A 13,497-nucleotide genomic window follows, 5' to 3' on the forward strand; every position below is an offset into this window, starting at 1 on the left:
ATGGAAATAACATCACGCATCTCAAAATTAAAACTACATTTGAGAGGTCTTGTACGCACTACAGTTAAAAACTTCTGAACACACACACACACACACACACACACACACACACACACACACACACAAACACACACACACACACACACACAGTGTACTGACTGTCAGTCATTTGGAAAATGACGCCGCAGCAGTGAGGGACGAACAGACGGAGAGACTCAGCGGGGTGACACTGCAAACACACACACACGCACACGCACACACACACACACACACACACACACACACAATGTGAATTAGACTCCCAAGTAGAAAGACAGGCATAAAATAGGTAAAATAACTGAAAAGTAGGAAAATAACACAGAAATGAGAATGTAAAAAAAGGTTTGGTATCAGACACGACCTTATATGGCTCTATTTTTAACATATGATCTAAAGAGCGAAATTCACAAATCTCGAGTGCACTACTGTAAAATATGAGAGGCGAAGAGTTCAAAATAAAAAGATGATGAACACATACCTTTGCTGCCGCTCTGCACATGTCAGCCACCATCCTGCCTGACACACACGTCTCAAAGATGTTGGAGGAGGCAAAGTTATACACCTTTTGCAACGCGATCTAACACAAAGGCAAAGTTTACATATGTTAGACTGCATATATTTTACATAGAACACATAACACCAACATTTGACTTACGAAGATAACTGCATCATGAATAATTAATATCTTCAATTAAATAGTTTTAATCTGTGGGTTAAAAGACGTTTTTATCAAGTTGAGAGTGACAGCATGTTTCAAGCTGTGGTTTTGATCCTTGATGGTGTTTTTCTTAACTTAATTTGGATTGTGTTGGACAATAGCGTAAGCTAAATTAATGTAGTGTGATGACTTTGAAGGTCAGGGTAGTAGTTTTATCAGATTAGCGTGGCAACATAGATATATAACCTCACTATTCTAGTGTTGCTAAATCCTGATTGGTGCATAGTGCAAGTGACATCATCGTTTTCAAACTGAGCCCCGCCCACCTCAAACCAGGGTGAAAGGCACAGACAAAAACCCAAATACAGAAATATCTCAAGTGAAATAATCAAAAATCATTGACAGAAATTTGAAAACCGTTGTGGCGCTCATATTGAGAGCTTTAAGAAATTAGTTTTCAAGGTTTGTAATTGGGATTAGAAGTGTCTAATTAGGGGCAGAAGATTGAGTTTGTGAATGATGGAGTGTGTGTGTGTGTGTGTGTGTGTGTGTGTGTGTGTGTACTACCTTGTATATTTCTGTCGAGCATTGTGTTAGGATGGTGTTCACAGTGGAGGACAGGCCCAGCTCCACCAGACTCTCCAGTTGAGTCTGTGTATCCGTCTCCATCTCATCTCTCGTCTGTTCCAGGGTGCTGCTGTCTATCAGAGCAAAACACCTGCATACACAAGCACATACTTATACACTTGTCAGCAATGAAAATGTCAACAGCCTTATGGAGAGAAAAAAAGGGTGTAATACGTGGCCAGCAGAGCAAGCGATGCAGCGGGGCATTTCAAACAGACAGGGATACATTCATACTCAAACGTTGACAACACAGCCTTACTAAGTGACAGTTTGAATTGTTAATTCGTCTCTACCTGTCCAGAAACTGGAGAACGAAGTCTTCAAACTCAGCTGATGCAAAACACAGATTTTTCTCAATCTGAGAGGGAGAAATGTGAATGATTATTGAATGGATTTGTATCATATGACACTTTTCTGTTCAGTATTTTGAGAAATATGCTATTGTGTAGATACCATTATATTGTTTGTATGGTAAATATGAACCAGAAGCCAGAAGGTTGTTAGCTTAGCATAAAAACTGGAAGCCGGGGGAGACAGCTAGCCTAGCACTGGAAACCTCACAGTGACGACAAGACTCAAGGAAGTGACTGTATCCCTGTAAAACTAGTGATGTTTCAACTTAAGTAACCCAGTTAACGTGTTAATTAGTGAGCTTTAGAGATGCTGATGGTGAATTTTGTTAACTAGCTGCTTTCCTGCTTTCAGTCTTTGTGCTCAGCTAAGCTAACCAGCTGCATATCCATAAGAGTGGTATGAGCTAACTCTCCAAAAATGTCCAACTATTCCCTTTAAGGAAAAAGGAGAAGTTTTTTAAATGGGTGTTGCCAAGTACTTCAAGGCTTTTGCTGAACATGTTTTATATATTATGTTGATTTAATCTATTTCAGGACTAAATTGTGCGTGTGTGTTGTGTGTGTACCTCTGTGAGATCCCCGTGTTGAGAAGGAGCAGATGAACAATCCGCTAAAGGCACCAGGGTGGTGAAGGTGGCGATGAACTGGAACGTTATCTGGACGGAGCCGCACAATGGGACACAGATCAATTTACATCATCTGACGCGATCAAGGCCCAAGTTAAATAACCTCCCAGATGTCGGTGGAATAATTTTTTCAAATGTATCAATTCATTCTGGTGTGATGGATTAATGTAGCAATGAGCTCACCAAGAAAGGAAACCAATCCATTTTACAATCCAAGCAGAAACTGAGGACCTGGCCTCAGTAATTGCAAGTTCTTCAAACTGAGATATTCATTGCACTTTCAGGAATTATTAATGGGATAGTCCAGAGTACACGAGAGGGGAATTTAATCAGCAAGCGCCGTATTGTCTACTTGTCTAACAATTCTTCTTCATTAATAATCTTCACATCCATTACTCACCATGCACTTGCTAAAGTCGTTGGGGTCAATCCCCGGCAGGGAGCCCATGAGCAGTGGGAGTACGTGCCCACGGCCCTCTGGGTAATGGTTATTTGGGGAAACCAGGCTGCGAGCCATGCCGATCATGCAACTGAGCGTGGCGGTGAGGGTGTGCGGCTCCGTCAAGGTCTCCATCGCTGCATAGGTCCTGTTATACACAGATACGAGGAGGTCAAAAATGAAGTGAGCTGACTGGAGAGCTGAAGGTGGATGGGGGCGGGTGGATGTTGGTGTTGTCAAAACGACGGAGAGGAAACTATTGTAGTTTGATCAATGTTTCAAATTTTCCTCAGTATGTAATTAATCCAGTGATAGCTGTCTGTACAATCATGGGTACTTTGCCAAAAATATATTCAATTACAGGCAACATTTAAACTTTCTGTTTACTTCCCATGAAGCCCCCAAAACATGGGAACTCTAGTTCAAAACTTAGAGCATGATTGTCCTCCAAACCTAACTAAGACAAAGCAGAATAATAGGAGTTCCAAACTCCAGGCTTTCTAAATTCCATTCATGTTGCTCATTTCTTTTGGAGAGAACATTGAACATGATTCATGACAGTTATCTCGAACAAACACTTACTTCTCCAGTACAGGTGGTATGACGAGTTCTGGTGTGAGGAGAGCCAGGTTCTGAAGAGCGTAGGCTGCGTCCGTACTGCCGGTTTTACTGCACATCACCACAAGAGGGCAGATAAACAACATACGGTGCGGCGTGGACAACAACACACAGACACACTTGCACAGGTAATCACAAATGACCTGTCTTTGTCCAGATTAGGCTTGTGGTCGCTGAAGCCTTGTGACGTAATCCCTAGTGAGACACAGCAGGACTTAGATGACTGACTGGCGCTGATTTAAATGACATGTTTACAACCCAGTGAACACTATTATGATGACTTGTAGGTCAAAACTGCTCAAAATTGAGTTCTACAGGTTACATATAACCATTGCTTTAAAATGCTGTTAGAATAATGCTTATACGTAACCTATATGTCTCCAAAATATTCTTTTTTTTCCCATCCAAATTAAGCTCTGCCAATCACCAAAATAGCGGGAGGGTTTTGTTCGCTGTTACTGTTGAGATAAAATCCACTGTAAGGTTTAAAATAAATTATGCAGTCGGAAGGAATTTAGGAACCAAAGTTCTGTCTCAATTTGGGTCATTAAATGTGGATTAACACAACCACCGGCTGTGATTGTGCACCACTCACTGTGCGAGTGAGTGGTGCACAGTCACACCTGCCTCCACATGACACGTATTGTGTCTATTCTTGTCCGAGTGGAAATACTTTTTATCGGTTTTCCCACTCACTGGAGCACAAGCTCGACATTTTAAATGTCATCTTGCAACCTATTTTTACAGACTGGCATCTATTTATTTCTGGGTGTCTCTAAACCTCTCTCTTCTGTTTAATTCTATTTATTAAGAGTTTACTTTTTCACTTATGATTTTTCACAATGTCGCGTAAATGTTTATTGTTCTTTCTTTCAATGCCTCTTATGTCTTATTACACTTTGTATATCTTGCATTGAGAGTGCTCTATAAATAAATAACTGACAACGACAACTAACAACGACAAGCTCATCTTGTCATCTTGGCTTACTAGTTATTATGCATGTACATGGACAGATATTTGTAATTACAGGTATAGTTTATATCACATGGGTCTGCATGTGTATGTGTGTATGTATGCATGCACATGTGTTATAATCCTTAACGTAATAGATGTTAAAAGTTATCCAGAAACATATGGGTAACCATGAGAGATTACATACAGAGAGACAGTTTACAGTTATTTTTTATGGTTTTCGTCTCCCTAAGTGCCATACCTAAACATGGCCAGGAGGGCGGTGCTGGTGATGCTACGGGTGAACTCCTGCAAGTCTTCATCAGTCAGCCTTTGACACTCGGGAACAAGCGTGATCCAGCTGGGGTTAGCGTGACGTTCCCGATGCACACGCCGCACAACACTCGCCGGGAGACGCTGAAGCAGACGCATCAGTCGCAACTGCAGGCAAACACACACACACAAACACACGTTTGACATTAGCGTTATCACCAACCGACACATTCGCACAGTCTGCCTTAAACAGATTTTGTGATATTGCTCTTTTCTCCGGCAGTAGTGCATTTTATTATTGTGTCATTAGTGCGGAAAAAGCCAGCCAAGTCCTCAACAGCAGGTTATACATCAAAGGACTTTGACAGCCAGCAGCTGAAAATATGTGTGTGTGTGTGTGTGTGTGTGTGTGTGTGTGTGTGTGTGTGTGTGTGTATGCGTGCGTGTGTGAAAGAGGGACTCACTTGCCAGCGACCATGATTAGAAGGATGGTAGAATGAGGCAATGCTGTTGAAGAGGCAGGTCAGCTCCTTCTGTGCTGGGTTGCCTGGTCCTCCCTGCACAGATTCAAAAAAGGTAATTCATATCATTAAGTAGCAAGGACACACACATATATAGATATGATGTATTCTACGGAGAAAAGGTCTGCAAGTACCAGAAGTGCTGTGATCCACAACACCAAGTGTCCGACGTCATAGGAGTTGGTGAGATACCGCTGTGCCACCATCTTACTGACCCCAACTGGAATGTTCAGACTGCGCAGGATCCTGGTGAAGATCTGCACACACACACAGTGTAGAGTTTCACCTTGATCATGAAACCACGAAGAAATACATTAACAGATCTACAGCTGCTGCCGCTAATGACTCACAGTGGGAATATAAGGGGTCCAGTCCACGTAGCCGATGTTGTCATTGGCGAGGCGAGCAAACAGGTTCACTAGGTGCTGCGGGACAACGTCAGACACACATTCACTGTGAGTACAGAGAACCTTCCCAGAAGTGAAGGCCGCCATTAAAAAATAATAATGATAGCCGATTTAAAAAAAAGAAGAGATGTTCAAGAGATGAAGTGTGCATCAGTCCAGGAGGCTGCGTCAAAGCAGAGCGGAGGCACAAAGGGAAAATCTTTTCTGCATGCCGAGTGGAAACCACTAATGCTTCAATAACATTTCAACATTTCAATCATTGTCAGGAAATGTGTTTCATTCCAAATTACTGCATCCACGATTAGGAAACTGAAGACTACGTAGTTCATTGCTCAATCGTTTAAAAATGTTTTTAAAAACCAACCACTTGCTGTTGTAGGTTTGTACAGCAATTTAAAAAGTGAGATTTTTTTTTATTGATTTCAACTTTATTAACTTTCAAGCCAGTGAACTAGGTGTCAAAAAATAAATGAATGAATGTTTAGAAATAATCTAATTCCATGTATCTGTGTGTGGAGGCATGTTTTACTGATCTTGTGGGGACATATTCTGTTCACACATTTACATTGTGGGGACACTCCTTTTTTGGGGGACACAAATGGGACAATTGCACAGAATTGTTACATTCCTGGGTAAAGACTTGGTTTAAGGGTTGGGTAAGGTTAAGTTTAGGTTAAGGTTAGAATGAAGTGTGTGTGTGTGTGTGTGTGTGTGTGTGTGTGTGTGTGTGTGTGTGTGTGTGTGTGTGTGTCTCACCCCTTCCCAGGTTGGCTGATTTTGCACTGACATCCAAAGAGTCATCAGTTCATCAAACCACAACCTGAAAAACAAATGCACAACACCACCTTTATATTCAAAGACATGGACACACACACACCTAAAGCTGTATTCCCCTAATCTGTCTTCAACTCCCAGAAATATGAACTCCCTCCTTTCCCAGTCAATTCTGGAAGAGAAAGAGAAAAGCTGAAACGGAAAAATAGAGTATTAAAGATGATGAATTGTGGAAAGTGTACGGAAACTGCAGATGAATCCAAGACTAAATCCAGACAAATAGCTTGTGAAAGAGCAAATAAACTGAAGAACGCTGAGGATCGGTAAGCTGGAACACCACCATGAGGAGTGAGAAGAGAGAGGGGGCAAAGGTTTTCCAAGGAAACAAAACTATTAGCAACAAGGGAGGTGAAGGAGGGGCGCAAGAAGAACATTATTTATTGAAACTCCCACAGGTGCAAAGGTGTACACGCTCACAGAGCCGGAAAATGTAGTTATTCATGACACATGGTCATAAGATCCAAGTAAAATACGTGAAAGTATTAGGATTTAATAACAAGTTAAGTTTGAAAACAGAAAAAGCTAAATATTCTATCTTTTTTCTGCCGGCAGAGATTATTCTATAAATAAACCAAGTATCATTGGAAACCCTTATTAACCCTTTGTGTTAGCTCTGGCCAACACAAGCTGCACATATTGTATGTATAATATATGTTTCTAAACAGAGCCATTCAAGTAGGCCCACTTACTGGAAGCCCTGGCTGTGCTCCTCCGGGGGCATGACGGTGGGCAGGAACAGCTCCATGTTGCTGACGGCCTTCTGCATCACCATGTCAAACACGCACAGAAGGGGGCGCCACTCATCCAGCATCTCCTTGGTAGACGACGCGGGGAAATACCTGCAAAATTAACCAAGAATACGTGCAGTCAAGACAGACGTGAGCACAAACAGATGCAGACAAGCAAACACAGAGTGTGGATACAAACACACAAGTTAATCTAAAGCACACAGCTCAACTGGAGATCAAAGCAACACATTATCCCGTGAACAAATTACATGATCACAGAGGATGCAACTTACAGTCTGCAGCTTTTGATCAAAGCCTTCAAAATGTGGTCCACTAAGCTGCAAACAAGCAGAGAGAGGAGGTGTGTGAGTTTGTGAAGGAATTCTGCATTCACTTTTATTGTGAAATACGTATGCACTCACACAGGATAATAATTAAAAAAAAACCTTCAACATTCAGGTTGCAACATATTTCATTGTTTTTTTTTCAATAATTCTTTTTGACAGTAAAAGCCCAAGGTAACATCTAAAATTTGCTTTTGTCTGACCAGCAGTCCAAACATAAGATACTAAGAGGGAGCAATATAAAACAGAGAAAAGATGGAAAGGCACAAGTAAGAATGTTTAGCATCTTTGCTTAATAAATAAGCTTCCTTAAAAATTAAATATTTAATGTTTCAGGCCACTGAGCAGCTCCACTGGAACTGTTGGGTCTTCAGGATCGAAAGCCAACAAGAACATTTATCCATCTATCAATGGATTTATGAATTTACTTGAGTGCTTTTTGATATATCCACTCACAAGAGCCACGAGTACTGCTGTTTGTTTAGCCTGGCCTGGCTTCCCACTTGTTTAACAGTTACCTGACTCACCTGCTCACCTGTTTCCACTTTCCCTGATTAGCCCTGCAGTTCATGTACCAGCCCCTTTTCCTCCACCACTGCCCAGTTTGTCAATGTTGTTGTATGTGTGTCATGCTCTGCGGTCTTGCGTCTGTGCTCTCTGACTTAAGTGCCTCACCTGAACCCTGCAACCTTTCTGATTACCTGTGGATTATCTGTTTGGACTTTCTATCTGTGCCTGTAGTGCTCACAATTGAGACTTTATTTTGCTGCCTCTCGTACTCCCTTGTGACAAGAAAGAGGTTAACTATGTTTGTTTAGAGTTTTGGATTGTATTTGAGCTATACTTAAATTATACGCCCATTTGCCTTTTTGCTGAGGGTTATATGTCAATATTGATACCACTGTCATGTCGGTATGGTAAATATCAGGTGGACAGAGTCAAGGTAACTATCTATCCTTGTTTCCAGTCTGTAAGCTAAGTCAGTTGGCTGCTTGCAGTAGCTTCATATTTAACATATATGGGAGTGGCATCAATCTTATTTAATGCTCCGCAACAAATAAGCATATTTGCAAATGTCAAACTAACAATTCTAAAAGTGAAATAACTGGGCTTAAACGCGTCCAATTCAACAGCTCCCTACACGTCAATGTAAAGGTACAACGTCATACTTGGGGAACCAGATGAGTCCAAGGTGCTCTGTTTTGGAGTAGACGATCCTCTCGTACAGATTGTAAATTGGTCGCCACGGCAACTGCAGATCGTCCCTTGACAGCAGTTCCTTCTTCCTGTTTGAGAAAAAAGCCAATTGTTCACAGTCTGTCCTGTTTTGTTATTTGGACATCAGTCCAAATCTTTTGATATTCAAACCTTTTGAAAGAGAACCCCCCCCCCCATGCCCTCCGCCCCGCTGTCAACACAAAATGACTAACAATGGTGTTTGGAAGTAAGAATCTACGAGGTGTCTGAAAAGAGTTTGTATTCGTGGGAAAATGCGTCACAAGCTCGCATGCTGCGCTCAATGTGACGACTGCCAACATCCAGACGAGTCAGCAAACGCAGCACTGTGATTCTTTGTATTCAATAAAGCACAGAGGGACTGACGGCTGCAGGCATTAGTAGTTTGCAGGTGTAGACTCAGACTTAAGACGCAGCTCGCAGTGTAGTGACCTCATGATTCTTTATTTTTCAAACACCCTGTTAAGCTTTTAAATTGCACACTAACTGATGAGTACTTTTATTATAAGCTTTAGAGCGAGCGGAGCATATTTTTTAATCCTCCTGAGAAACTTCCATCGCTTTCTCTGTAGTCTTATTACTTCTTATTAGTTCTTTGTAAAACTTACAATTTATATAGGCATAAACTCCACAGAAAGGTTAAGAGTCCCTACACGGAAGAATGTGCACAATTTCCATGCACAGCCTGCCATTCCTCTTGGCGTCTTCTCCACCATTCATCTCACAGCGATATGGAACAGGCTCTCATTGGGGAAATAGTTAAATTGAAGGAAAGAAGAGGCAATCGGGAAAATGCGGGGGTTGAAAATAAAAAGAAGCCAATTGAGACCTCATGCCTGATGTTGAGTATCAAATTTATCTGAGCTGTGAGACCTGGCACTGCATGCACGTTTAGCCCAAATCTTTCTTTTTTCATCTATTGGAAAACACTCAACAAATGACAATGTTTTGTGATGGATGTGAAAATCGTGGAAACAACTGAAGACAAATGGGTCGAGGAGAACATCCTGCGGTCGCTCGTTATTTAAGAGAGAAAAGCAGGGAGTTAAGATGTAGGTCAGAGCTTAAAGAGTAACACATATATACTGTTCTTTTTACTTAATATGCGTGGGTGTGTAACTAAGTACATTTAATTATTTTACCGTCTTGAATTTCCATTTCCTGCTACTTTCAACTTTTACATTTCAGAGGGAAATACTTTTTACTCCCTGTGTATATTTGACAGTTGTGGTCACGAGTTTAGTTTCATTTCAGATTGAGATAAAAACATATATATATATATATATATATATATATATATATATATATATATATATATATATATATATATATATATTATGGCTACATAACCCCAATCTTTTTGGCCTGTTGTTTCTCACCAAAAATACATATAGTTGGGGTTTTTAACAGTTCTACCAAAAAGATAGATTCAATTTTTAAACTCTTAAGTTACTTCTAACAGTTTGATGCCTCAAAAAAAAGAAATACCGATAGAAAATAACTTGGCTTTCTTTTCTTTCTCTTTCCAGCAGCACATCAATCATCTAATGCCCCCCAAATATGTATTTTGTGACCTTTTGAGGAGCCCCAAAGCCATAGGTTGGGAGACACGGGATAATACGACTGAACTGTATACATTAAAATGAGCTCCATCTTAGAGGTAAAACAGTAAAATGCTACTTACACTACATTTTCTGTACAACAACTACTACAATTACTGTATTTAGTTTTACTATAGAAAGATTGTGAATTCAAAATTTACCTGTAATGAACGAGAGTTTGGTTGTATACTAGAGGTATTTCTTCTGTCCTCCAGAAACTACATTAGATATGTGGCTTTTGTAACATCTACAAACATGCAGTTGATATTGCTGTCATCTAAAAGTCAGAGTGAGTGACATTTACATTTTCACTCCATCAACACAGACTACATCTGGATCGGGCAGCGATTCAGGTTAATATTGTTGCCCATCTTAAACTAAAGGTCTATCACAACTTCAGTGTTGCCAGCCACTTTCTTTTGGTACAGTTTGAAGATTCGGCTCTTTTTAAGTGTTTGCTATATTATTTTGAATTCGGTCATCTTACTTAAAATCATACATATCACTTTGTTTAATTTGATGCAGATGCAACATTTTTTGAACACATTCAGAGGATTGTGGAGATCTGTGCTCTCTGAGTGCTTTACATTAGTTTTCTTCTTTCAAGTCTGCAGGTTGTTTTTTTTAAAAGCCCCAAAATGGCAGCAATCCAAATGCCAGAGAGGTAAGTGAAAAATCCACTTTAACACGTCATGGGACTCGACATCGGCAGACAATTTGTGGCACAGTGATGTTTGCCAGCCGCGCTGCTCTCTGATCTCATTATATTAAAGGACACCAAAGGGCAAAAAAAAGGCTACAGATGCTGGAACCAACCACCTCAACTGGCTTCTTTTATTAATGCGAAGGAGCCGCAGCTCTCCCAGCTCCATCACCTTGTTGCTGAGGGTGAGGGAATCAGATATGCCTTGTGCATCTGTGTGTGTGTGTCTGTGTGTTTGTGTCACACCCACTTGAGAAGCTGAATGAGCAGCCTAGCGTAGCTCTGCATCATGTGAGGCTCCAGGTCCGGCAGCGTGACCAACTCATAGAGCAGCTTGATGAAGAGGATATGGTCCTCCTTGCTGAACATCCGGCCGTACAGCTTCAGAAACCTGAGGGCAGAGGTGAGGACAGGTTACCATCCGTCCATCCCCTCCTGCTTCCTGCAGCTGACCCATATCCTGAAAACACATTAAGTGCACCGCTTTCTCCTTTTCTGGAGGACATTATAGTGCAATAGTTGTCTTAGAAAGTCAACATGTATTATCCACCTGTAAGGAAATGCACTAGGTAAATCAAAAATAAATGAAATGTGACAAATAAGATTACACATCTGTCGAGCTTATCATTTTATTGATGAAGGATCATTCAACTGTGGCCTATTTTGGTCTGGAAACTTTTAGAATTTGTAACACTTATTGAGAGAAATAGATTTCAGTTTCCTTCCCAGCCTACATGAACTGCTCTGGAGACCATTATTATGAACCCTGAGTGAGTAACTGGGTTTGACTTGATGTAGTTTGTATCTGGAGGACAATCTGGCTTCAACACTTACGAGAAGAGTTTCCGAGACCAGAAGGCGACCCCGGGCCACAGCTCTCTGAGGAGGACAGCTCTGGACAGGTTCGCTTTGATCTCCGCCAGCAGCTCCGTGGCTTCACTCCCGAGCCGGCCGGAGTACGGCAGCAAGCCGTTATACACGATCTCCTTCTGAGGGACAAACCCATCCATATCCCCATCCACAGTCATATCCCACTGATATGTCAGGTCACCTTTCTGCTGAATGCGTGGAAAAAAAATTCAAAAAAAAGGTCAGGAAAGCCCCGTTCCCCTTTCAATCTAATGAATGTTGTGCCTTCTGAGACGCGCTGTGCCGAAGTTGGAGGTTTAATAATCCGCTGTGTCCAGTGACCAGGTGGAAGGCAGGCGATCACAGGGGGAAAGTGTGTCACGCTATAATTGAGCTGTGCAAAGCCCTGATCGCGCGCAAGGCCGGTTCTGCTCCGACTTGCAATGTCAGGGGCCGCGTCACCTCTCCAGGTATCCACCGGCTGCCTGCGCACGCACACACGCACGCACGCACGCACGCACGCACGCACGCACGCACGCACGCACGCACGCACGCACGGACGCACGCACGCAGGAGCTTGTGCACTTACCGTGACGCACGTGGTCAAAATGACTATAGCCCACAGGTTGCTGGAGAGTGTGCATTACTCTGGTGGTCTGACTTTGATTTCAGCACCACTGAGTCCAATACGGGAAGGCTTTGATACATGAAGGCTTCCCTGTGTGGGCTAGGATGCAACCTAGAAGGCATCACATTCTGGACTACAAATCCCAGAGGCGCTGCATGTGTGCACCGCAAACTAATCTGCAGAATAAAAGGATGAATGGATTAATGCGCCTCTTCTGTTCTACTGACCCACTGTGGCTGTTATTTGGTATAAAGCTCTCTGTCTGGCGCTTTTAGTGAATCCTCATTCATCTATCGAAAAAGAAAACCTTTTTACTTTTTACTTCATCATGCAGCTCAGCAGGCAAAGTCATGCTTGTGTGTTTTGGCTGCGCACCACAAACACACTTGTTTACCTGTACACTGATTTCAATGTCCCAGTCCCATGATATCCGTTGTCCGCGACCTTCTCCATTCGTGCATTACTGTGCACCCTTCCATGTAAATCCATTTACTTTAAGCTCATGTAAGTCCCTGACCAGTGCATGCTTAAGAGCGGTGCAGCGAATGCACGTTATTGTCTGGCCTGTAGGGTTGCTGCTCAACGCCGAGGGCTTAGAGCATAATGCACAAGCCCTTTGAGGTTCTCTGGTCTGGTTACTTTCAGAAGGAATGGGACAAATTGCTGCAAAAGCTGTCTGATTGCACAAAGTGTTCTCAACCCTGCCTTCTGCAGCAGTCCTGCAACCTTTAATCAGTCTCACCTTTCAGTCTCACCGAGCGTGCCCTTTATTTTAACACGCCTCTGTCTATAACCACAGGGGAAGACTGACAGAGTCACAGACTTTGAGAGATCCCAGAACAGAATGTGCCTCCACTCGGCATATCAGTCCAAGAATGTCACACCGGACTTTGCCAAGCAATCTCACCCAAGTCTTCACCCAAAGACTTTTTTTTCGGCTTCTCAGGGCAGCGACAGCACCTGCGTTCACTGTCTGCATTGCGATAGCACTTCCAGGAGGACGTCTGTTCCTATATATTTGTTCTTCGTGGGGAAGTGTCTGTATGGGCACAGGCGCTTGC

General features: G+C 42.2%; 1 protein-coding gene across 1 annotated transcript in view; it reads right to left on the minus strand.

The window, feature by feature from the left end:
- The window catches only part of LOC137789641 (proteasome activator complex subunit 4B-like), a 30,071-nt gene extending 18,084 nt beyond the window's left edge, over nt 1-11,987 (minus strand). Inside the window, exons 1-17 of the mRNA XM_068583380.1 lie at nt 11,794-11,987; nt 11,210-11,350; nt 8,589-8,705; nt 7,369-7,413; nt 7,037-7,186; nt 6,270-6,333; nt 5,457-5,531; nt 5,241-5,363; nt 5,050-5,142; nt 4,575-4,753; nt 3,325-3,411; nt 2,704-2,890; nt 2,244-2,333; nt 1,618-1,682; nt 1,265-1,415; nt 518-616; nt 160-229 (exon numbers count right to left, since the gene is read on the minus strand). Coding sequence (XP_068439481.1) covers nt 160-229; nt 518-616; nt 1,265-1,415; nt 1,618-1,682; nt 2,244-2,333; nt 2,704-2,890; nt 3,325-3,411; nt 4,575-4,753; nt 5,050-5,142; nt 5,241-5,363; nt 5,457-5,531; nt 6,270-6,333; nt 7,037-7,186; nt 7,369-7,413; nt 8,589-8,705; nt 11,210-11,350; nt 11,794-11,987 — 1,930 coding nt within the window. The remainder of the gene's footprint in view (nt 1-159; nt 230-517; nt 617-1,264; nt 1,416-1,617; nt 1,683-2,243; nt 2,334-2,703; nt 2,891-3,324; nt 3,412-4,574; nt 4,754-5,049; nt 5,143-5,240; nt 5,364-5,456; nt 5,532-6,269; nt 6,334-7,036; nt 7,187-7,368; nt 7,414-8,588; nt 8,706-11,209; nt 11,351-11,793) is intronic.
- Nucleotides 11,988-13,497: the final 1,510 nt, after the last annotated feature.

This window comes from Clinocottus analis, unplaced genomic scaffold (genome assembly GCF_023055335.1).
Source record: "Clinocottus analis isolate CAN_PGR_092001 unplaced genomic scaffold, fCliAna1.0.p SCAF_19, whole genome shotgun sequence".
Lineage (NCBI taxonomy): Eukaryota > Metazoa > Chordata > Actinopteri > Perciformes > Cottidae > Clinocottus > Clinocottus analis.